The sequence below is a fragment of the Microtus oregoni genome, unplaced genomic scaffold (genome assembly GCF_018167655.1).
Source record: "Microtus oregoni isolate MIOR12 unplaced genomic scaffold, Mior012 000029F_ref0000214, whole genome shotgun sequence".
In the NCBI taxonomy this organism is placed as follows: Eukaryota; Metazoa; Chordata; class Mammalia; order Rodentia; family Cricetidae; genus Microtus; species Microtus oregoni.
The window spans coordinates 5657238-5667144 of NW_024543088.1; the positions used below are offsets into that span (position 1 = coordinate 5657238).

General features: G+C 46.8%; 1 protein-coding gene across 1 annotated transcript; it reads left to right on the top strand.

Moving 5' to 3' along the window:
* The first annotated feature begins 227 nt into the window (after positions 1-227).
* Positions 228-9634, top strand: Atp5mf (ATP synthase membrane subunit f). The gene is made up of 4 exons (XM_041678021.1): positions 228-281; positions 6307-6414; positions 8745-8861; positions 9478-9634. Exons 1-4 carry the CDS (start codon positions 269-271, stop codon positions 9504-9506), a joined length of 267 nt encoding a protein of 88 aa, XP_041533955.1. The 5' UTR covers positions 228-268; the 3' UTR covers positions 9507-9634.
* The last annotated feature ends 273 nt before the right edge of the window (positions 9635-9907 follow it).

The following is a 9907-nucleotide window of genomic DNA, read 5'->3' on the forward strand; positions in this document are numbered from 1 at the left end:
CCCTAACCCTTACACCACTCATTTCTCATAATAGCTCCAAAAGCAGAGGACAAAAAGCCAGAATGTCCTCTTTCCCTTTTGTCCTTTTTTTCTTCCGTTTGATCCCAAGGTGCAGGGTCCGCGGGGACTTTATTCTCCAAGAGCTGCAGGCCCCTTCCATGCACCCTCGCGTTCCACGTTCTACCCAACGGGTGACCTACTTCCGGTGAGCCCGTGCTCCCAGCAGCCCTCGCGCAAGGCTGGGCTTTGCGGACACCGGGACTGCAAGATGGCGTCGCTCGGTGAGTCCTCTGACTCTTGCCAGGCCGCGGGGTTAGAAGCCCGAGCTGGGCGCAGGATCCAGGGCCACAGTGGGGTGAGAAGGAACTACGGGGCCACTTGCCTTGCTCCCGGGGACTTCTCCGAGGCCTCCCCTGGGGCGTTGGACACTTGCTCTGAGGTCCTGCGTTGCCGGCCCTCCTCTGTGCACTCTGGCGGATTATCGCCGTGCACCGCCTGGCGTGGCGGTGGAAGACCGAGGCAGCCCGGAGAAGCCTCTCCGGGCCTGCACAGGCGCTGCCGGGAACTGTTTGTTTGGCCCCCCTCCCCTGAGGACTAAGCTGCTGCTTTTTTCTCCCACGACACTGACGGACGGGGGGGTACTTGAACTTTTACGCACCGCAGCGCCGGGCCTTCCCAGAGCTGAGGTTCAAATTAAGGTTCAGCCCCAGCACTTGCCTGGGATGGTTCCCGACGCCGCTGTGAGATTCGTAACACACGAATTGAACACGCGTACTGAAGTCGAAGTGACCTGTTCAAGGTCATAAATCCTGAGAGCCCAGTTGGGGTTCAGACCTAGGTTGGCGGGGCCTCTTGGTAAATGAGATTAATTCCCAAAGATGTCCTTGTGACAGGCAAGCGGTCGTTCCCTTAACACGCGTGCGTGTAAATCTTTACACTCATTCATTGTGCACTGATGGGATTACGTATCACGTAGACGATGTTTGTCTAGGTATGGTCAAGGGAGTGATGGAGCTTGCGGGCATGACAGAGGACAACTTTGAGGAGTGGCATCTCATCTCCCTCATGGGATGAAACTCCAGGTAGTCAGCTAGCCATTTCACGATTGTCTACCCACCTCCTTTTGAGACCGGGTTTCTCCGTGTAGCCTAGGTTGGCCCTGATCTTGCAGCCTCTGTGTCTGAGTGCTAGCATTACAGGCCTCTACCACCATACTTGGCTTGTTTCTGTGTTCTTTATCTCAGCCTGGGAAAATGAAGTGGTGGGGTGTCTGAAATGGAGTGTGAAGAAGCTGGGCTTTCTTCTTTTTTTTTCTTTTCTTTTTTTTTTTTTTGAGACAGGGTTTCTCTGTGTAGCCCTGGCTGTCCTGGAACTAGCTCTTGTAGATCAGGCTGGCATCGAACTCACAGAGATCTGCCTGCCTCTGCTTCCCGAGTGCTGGGATTAAAGGCGTGCGCCACCACTGCCCGGCTAGCTGGGCTTTAAAAAATTTGTTTTGTTTTGTTTTTGGGCTTTTCAAGACAGGGTTTCTTTGTATAGTCCTGGCTATCATGGAACTCCCTATGTAGATGTAGACCAGGCTGACCTCTATCTCAGAGATCTGCCTACCTCTGTCTCCCAAGCCTTGGGATCAACAGTGTGCGCCACCACCACCTGAGGCTTTAGAGGGCATTTTATATGTAAAATGCCAGGAGAGACGATTAGTGCACACTGTTTTCAGAAGAGACAGTGTGAAGAGCATCGACAACACTGCTCAAGAGCTGGAAGAAGGATGAGTCACCAAGTTAAGGCCAGCCTGGGCTACATAAGTAGACCCCCCCCACCAAAAAAAAAAGTTGAAAAAAATGGCTTTTATTTTTTTTAAAAAAAGAAAAAACAAGTTCTCTTTAGCCCTGTTTGTCTTGAAACTTACTATATAGACCAGGCTGGCCTTGAACTCACAGAAATTGCCCTGCTTGCTGCCTCCTGAGTGTTGGGGTTAAAAGGCATGTGCCACTATGCCTGTCTTGAAGTTTTCAATCTTTTTTTTTTTTTTAAATATCTATTTATTATGTATACAATATATGCCTGCAGGCCAGAAGGGGGCACCAGACCTCATTACAGATGGTTGTGAGCCACCATGTGGTTGCTGGGAATTGAACTCAGGACCTTTGGAAGAGCAGGCAATGCTCTTAACCGCCGAGCCATCTCTCCAGCCCCGAAGTTTTCAGTCTTATTTAAGTAGACAGTGTGAAGAGCCCTTTGGACTAAGGCCTAAGCAGTTGGGTACACTTAGCTAGCTGGAAGGGGTAATGCACAACTGTTGTGCTAGCTCTTTGGAAGCTGAAGCAGGGGAATTGCTGAGTTCAAGGCCAGCCAGTACTACATAGCAATACCCTGTTTCAACATGCCCCCCTCCCCCCACGAAAAATTAATTCAAGAAAGATATCTGGGGTGGGTAGTACAGCTTAGTTGGTAAAGTGCCTGCTCATCGTGCACAGAGTCCTGGGTTCCACCCCCAGCACCACATAAAACCTGTAGTTCCAGCACTTGGAAGGTGGCACACTACAGCTAGTGAAAGACCCTCAGAGAGGACCTTTCCTCTCTGATGAAGACCCCAGTACCAGGACACTCCGAGACCAGACCACAGGATGCAATTAGCAAGAGGTTTATTGAGTAAACACAGGTACCTGCGGGCGGCAAAGTCTTTCGAAGGACTTGCGCACCTGCAGACTGGGAGGAGGTGTTTTTATAGGAAAGAGGGCGGCAAAAGCAGATTACAGAAGCAGATGCGTGGTTAGTGGTCGGTTGGAATGAGGCAAGGGGCATAAGTGGTTTTTCCTTTCCCAGCACAGATGTATGGCAACAGATATCCTGTTCCCATTTTTGGATTTTCCTTTCCCAGCACAGATGTATGGCAACAGACATCCTGTTGTATAGATGTCCTATCTCATAGATATCCTGCTTTGCAGCCAGGGGCCCTGACCTCACTCTGCACTTACATTTGTTCATCAAAAGCCTTGTGAAATGACGTTACAGCAGCTAAGCTGGGATCTTTCATAGGGGGAATTGTCTCTTTTGTGAACTGCTGATATTCTAAGTTTGGCACATGTGCTGACTATAGGCATCCTGTTTCCCTAAGCAAATGGGATGTTCTCATGAGAGCCGGCTAGCTGCAGGTCCTGAGAGGGTCCTGAGGGTCTCAAGCGAACAGGATGTTCTCATGGGAGCAGGCCAGCTGCGGGTTCTGGGGGGGGTGTCCAGAGGGTCTTTCACTAGTTTAGTTCTAGCCTGGGCTACATAAGACCGCCTCAAAAAAAGAACAGAAGGAAAGAAAAATAATTAAAATCAGGGCCTGTGGCACATGAGTGTGTGTTTGTGTGCGCACACGTGTGTGGGCTCATAAGCACATGAGCCCACACACAGAAGAGCCATAAAGATACTATAAGGGTCAGAAAACAACTTTGCAGGTTTTGCACTGCTGCTCACACCCTCAGGAGGCCTGGCTGGCAGACCTCTGAGTTCAAGGTCAGTCTAATCTGCACATCAAGTTCCTGGACTGCCTGGGCTGTGGAGAGACCCTGCCTCGTCTCTAGAAACAAAGATTAGTGGAACAGAATGACTGGCCCACAATCCGGGACTATGTTGGTGTGTGCTGGACATCTGGTTTTCCTCTGGGGCATTTGAATAAGATCAGTTCACATAACCTAACCTATTCACTATACTCTGGTGAAGGAATTAGAGTTTGTGACTCCTAAGTATTGATTTTTTTTTTAAGTGTATCAGTAGCACATAAGATTTGGGAGTGGGGGTGTTTGGGCTGGAAGGATGTCTCCATGGTTAAGAGTGCTTGTTGCTCTTAAAGATGACCAGATTTTGGTTCCCAGTTCCCACATGGTGGTTCATCTCTAACTCCAGTTCCAGGGCATCTGATGCCTTCTTACCTGTTTGGATAGAAGGCATGAGCATGGTGTACATTCATGCATGCAGGCAAAATACTCATGTACATATAATAAAAACAAGTATTTGGTGCCTCGGGGTGGTAGTGCACACCTTTAATCTCAGCACTTGGGAGGCAGGCAGGTGGATCACTGTGAGTTTGAGGTTAACCTGGTCTACAGAGTGAGTTCTGGGACAGCCAAGGCAGTTACACAGAGAAATCCTGTCTTGACAAACAAAAAACAAAAACAAACAAAAAAGGTATTCTGTAAAATCCCCTTAAATGGAGTTACAGACGGTTGTGAGCCTTGTGGGTGCTGGGAATTGAACCTCCTGTATCCTCTGGAAGAGCAGCCAACGTCCTTAACCACTTAGCCATCTCTCCAACTTCATAAAAATAAATCTTATTTTTATTTATTTTTGAGACAGGGTGTTTGTATATAGCCCTGTCTGTCCTGGAACTCACTAGGTAGACCAGTCTGACCTTGAACTCATAAAGATCTCTGCCTGCGTGTCTCCAGAGTGCTAGGATGATAAAAGGCATGCACTATCATGCTCAGCTTTTTCTTTTCTTTTGTTTTTTTGAGACAGAGTGTAGCTTTGGAGCCTGTCCTGGAACTAGCTCTTGTAGACCAGGCTGACCACGAACTCACAGAGATCCGCCTGCCTCTGCCCATGCTCAGCTTTTTAAAATTAATTTTGTTGATGGGTGGTGGTGGTACACAACTTTAATCCCAGCACTTGAAAGGCAGAGAGAGTTCAGGACAGGCTCCAAAGCTCTGTCTCCCAAAACTAAAAAAAAAAAAAAAAAAACCAAAACAACCCCAAAAAACTATTATTGGCCAGGCGGTGGTGGCGCACGCCTTTTATCCCAGCACTCGGGAGGCAGAGACAGGTGGATCTCTGTGAGTTCGAGGCCAGCCTGGTCTATAGAGCACTTTCCAGGACAGACTCCAAAACTACAGGCAAACCCTATCTCAACCCCCCAATAATTATTTTTGTTAATATTTTGTGTGTGCAAGCGTTATGTATGCTAGAGCATGCGTGTGGAAGTCAGAGAACAATTCTTCTCATGCACAGATCCCAAGGGGTTGGGTAGACCTCTCCTGAGATTGACTTCCAGAGCATGGAGACAAGTTGTTAGGTTTGATTTGTTTCCTACCGGTGTATAGATTCCTCTCATAGTGGGGTAATCGTTAACTCTGTGTGATGACTAAATAAGGTAAAGCGGGACTGGCAGGCTGGTGGTAAAGAACACTTGATACATAACGTGGCTCACAAACCACTTGTGACTCCAGCTCCATGGGATCTGACACATTTCTTGAGGCACCTGTACTTATGTGTACATGCTTACTCACAGACACGGACACATTATTAAAAATAAATCTTTAAATGAATAAAGCAAATGTTAGGATTTTTTTTTAAATTTATTTATTATGTATACTGTATTTTGCCTGCATGTATGCCTACCCACCAGAAGAGGGCACCAGATCTTATTATAGATGGTTGTGAGTTACTATGTGGTTGCTGGGAATTCAGGACCTCTGGAAAAGTGTTCTTATTAACCTCTGAGCCATCTCTCCAGCGGGATTTTTTTTAAAATATTTATTTATTTATTATGTATACAATATTCTGTCTGTATGCCTGAAGGCCAGAAGAGGGCACCAGACCTCTTTACAGATGGTTGTGAGCCACCATGTGGTTGCTGGGAATTGAACTCAGGACCTTTGGAAGAGCAGGCAATGCTCTTAACCACTGAGTCATCTCTCCAGCCCCTCCAGCGAGATTTTTATTTTTTGAGATAGCTTTGTTTGTAGTTCATGCTTTGACATCTTGATCATCTTGTCCACACTTCCTGAGAACTGTGGGAACTCCTGGGATTACAGGTGTGTGCTACTGTGCTTGACTTACATGCTAGCCTTATAGTGCTCTAAACTGCTCTCCATTTTATTCTTTCTTGTGGCCTTTAGCTCTCTTCCTTACAGTCATTCTAGTTTTTTTTTAATTTTACTTTTTGTATGTAGGGGTGCTTTTGTATGTATGCATGTTTGTACCCCACATGTTTGCTTGGTGTCAGAGGAGACCAGAAGGCAACTGGATTAGACTGTTATGGGCTGTCATGTGGATGTTGGGAATTGAATCCAGGTTCTCAGAGTTCTTGTCTGCTGAGCCATCTCTCCAGCCTTGGTGTTTAAAGCTTTTGCTAAACAGCCCTATAACATAGGCTTAGGCCTACAGTAGTATTTTTGTTGTGATACATTTATTCAGAAAATGACTCGTGCGGCACCTGTATACTTTGTATACCTGCATGAACAGTTGAAATGGTACATGGAAGAGTGCTGTCTGTGTTGCTGAAGGATTAGTGTTTTTGTTTTGTTTTTCTTTCAGTGCCACTGAAGGAGAAGAAGCTTATGGAGGTTAAACTTGGAGAACTGCCAAGCTGGATATTGATGCGGAATTTCACCCCCAGTGGCATTGTGGGAGCCTTTCAGAGAGGTCAGTATCTTAATGGGTGTGAAGACAAAAGCAATACTCTTGTGTGCTGGTTTGTTTTTGTATGAGTTAATCTGGGCGATAAAGGCTTTTTTCTTTCTTTCTTTTTTTTTTTTTGAGACAGGGTTTCTCTGTGTAGCCCTGGCTGTCCTGGAACTAGCTCTTGTAGACTAGGCTGGCCTCTCGAACTCACAGAGATCCTCCTGCCTCTGCCTCCCGAGTGCTGGGATTAAAGGCATGCGCCACCACCGCCCGGCTCCGATAAAAGCTTTGGTGTCTTGAAATATATTGTTTTTGTAGATGGGGTGATGATGGTGGTTAACTCCTGAATTTCTGTATTTGTATGAGCCTATCAAAGGCTGACTGAAGCTGGGTATGGTGGTGCATGTCTGGATCTCTGTGAGTTTGAGGACAACCAGGACTGTATATAGAGAAACTCTGTCTCAAAACAAAAAAAGGCTGACTGTGTGGGTCAGGAAAGAGGCTTAATAGTGATGCAGTTGCTGTGTAAGCATGAGGTCCTGAGTTGGGTTCCCAGTGCTCATGTTAAAAACAGTGTGTGCCTGTGCTTCCAGTGCTGAGGCAGAGATGGGAGGATCCCTTCCCGGAGCACACTGACTGCTAGTTAAGTCTAGCTAATTGGTCAGCTCTAAGTTGAGTGAGCTCCAAGTTCACCTGTCTCAAGAGAGAGTGGGGAGAGATACTGCCTGATGCCAACCACTGCCTCCACAGTCTCACATCTGTGAACGTGACCGTGCACACACCATCTGCATACATACACAAAGCAACAACCAAGGTGAGCTTTGAGATGTTTCAGCCTGGGAAATGTTTTATATTTTTTGAGGCTATTAGGCTCAAGCTAGCCTCGAATTTTTCTTAAACCTGCCTCAGTCTCCCAGGTAATGGTGCCACCATATCAAGCTAAAAATAATTTTATTGCTTTGGATCAATGCCTCTATCTTAGAGGAAACTGAAAATCCAGGTGTGGTTACACACACCTGTACTTCTAGCAGTAGGAAGCTGGAGGTAGGAGGATCTAGAGTTTAGTGTCTGTCCACCTTTACCAAATTTGTTGGCCTGTGAAACATGAGACTCTAGTCTCAAAAAAAAAAAAAAAAAAAAAAAAGAGTTACAAACAAAGACTTCTTTGAGAAAAGAATGAGTTTAAATCCTGGTGATCACCAGCCTGTATCATGCTCACTCTTCTTCAAGCCTTCCTAAAACATTTTAAAGGGTCCATCTTGTGCATGTACTAAGTTCAGGATTGGTCAGATCTTTGATGGAGTCATGCATGGCCTCCGGCCTCCTCAGAAATACCCATTTTGCTAATCTGGCACCCCATGCTATTTTTCCTGTGAGTTGGTCTGGCTTGAGGTTTCCCTCCAGTTCTGCCTTTTGCCCCCATGTCTGTTTACACCTGTCCAGGAAACTAATGTGGCCTATGCTCATAGCTCCTCCCGGCCAGTCCTTGCTATTTTAATTTTTTTTTTTCCTTCTGGTTTTTCGAGGCAGTGTTTCTCTGTATAACTTTGGTGCCTGTTCTGGAACTCTCTCTGTAGGCCAGGCTGGCCTTGAACTCAGAGATCTGCCTATCTCTGCCTTCTGAGTGCTGGGATTAAAGGCGTGCACCATTACTGCCCAGTGCTATTTTAAATTTTTAATGATACCTAGCCAAGGCCTCCATTTTGATGTTCTGTTTTGTTGTTTGGCTCACACTATAATATAGCCATGACTGGGATAAAACTTGTAGACCAGGCTGCCTTAAACTCAAGAGATCTTCTTGCCTTTACCTCAGAGGTGCCTTTTTTTATTGAAAGACAAGGTCTCAGGTAAGCAGGCCTCAAATTTGGTTTGTAACTGAGGATACCCTTGAACTTTGATCCTTCTTGTCTTGCCTGACTCATTTCATCCTTTTTTACTAACTTGAGTATGTTTATACCCTCTCTGGTGAATGCACCTGGCTGCTTATATTTAAGGCACTCAGTGCTGTCATGAATGGTTTGCTTAGTCAACCTAACCGGCTCTGGTGACGTGGTCCTTATTGGGGGTTGGAATCTGGGGCAGAATTAGAATAAGAGTCCCAGACTGGACTTGGGGGTGAAGCAGGAGCAAAAAATAACAAGCTGAGCCAAACCTACAAAGTTAAAGCCAAAGGAAGTATAGATGCCCTGTTAAGTGGGCCTGTGCTCTGGGGCTAGTCTTGGGTCATGGAGACATAATCCCACAGTCCACTGTCATTAGTAAGTGAAGGGTGGGTTGCTGAGAGAGCCCAGGGATGCTACTGTATACTGTCTCAGAAGCATTATTGGCAGTAAGCACTTCCTCTGTTGCAGGTTATGACCGGTATTACAACAAGTACATCAATGTGCGGAAAGGCAGCATCTCGGGGATTAACATGGTGCTGGCAGCCTATGTGGTTTTCAGCTACTGCATTTCTTACAAGGAACTCAGTAAGTGCTCTGGCATGACCCAGCTTCCTGTTAGCCGGGAGGCTGGTGTTGACTGGCTTTGTTCACCTCATCAGCAGTGGAGCTTTGGGTGCTCCTTACCTGTCCGTCCACCTGGGAGGGTTACAGGAATTATAGTAGTGTGGCATGTATAACACGGTTTTAAGTGAGGAGCCTATGAAAAAGAACACAGGAAAAATAAGTTGGAATTAGCCTGAAGCTTAAATTTAGTGCTTGGGAAGCATACTATACAATGCTGAAAGCTAGCTTATCCTCCTAGCAGCTGATGTGAAGACGGTAGTAGGTTGGGTAGTACAGTGTTCTGGCAAAGCACAGCTACTCCTCAGTCTCAGCTACTCTTAGTCTTAGGCGGGTGAAGCCTGATGGCAGACTGGGGACACCAGCCTCTGGGATTCCCGGCTGCTCCTTATTGGACCTGGGCAATACTTCTAGTTGGGGGCCTATTAAAGATACCAGCGTAGCCATCTAATACATGGGAAATTAGCCAAATGGCAGGAAGAAATGTACGGGAAGGGTTGGCATGACTGTGGCCTGTTGCCATCATTCTCCGGTGCTTTCACTGGAACACATGGTAGCAGACTGTTTTTCCTAACTGTAGAACATGAGCGGCGACGCAAGTACCACTGAAGGTCACTATGAGGGGACCGCACACCCGAGCATAAGCGCCTCTCCTGTGCCCATCCATGAAGAACTCAACTGGCTGGATCTTCATGTCCTAAGAATTAGTGCCCAATAAAAGGTTACTGGTTCATGTACTGCTGGCCTGGTGTGGTCATTGTTCTGTGCTCCTGTACCCTTGTCACACAGCCCAGGACTTTGGCTCATGAAGACAGTGGGCTCTGCACACTGCTGTGTGCTTGGGATTGTGTCCCAGCTCACTGTGGGGCAGCATGTCACCTGGGGTTTCAACTGTCCAGAGGCCTGTTCTCTGCCATAAGCACTGTGGCTGTTTAGAGGTGCTGTAGCCTTTGGTTGGCAGACACAACATAAAGCATGAACCCTGACTCATGACAATTGGGTGGGGGGAG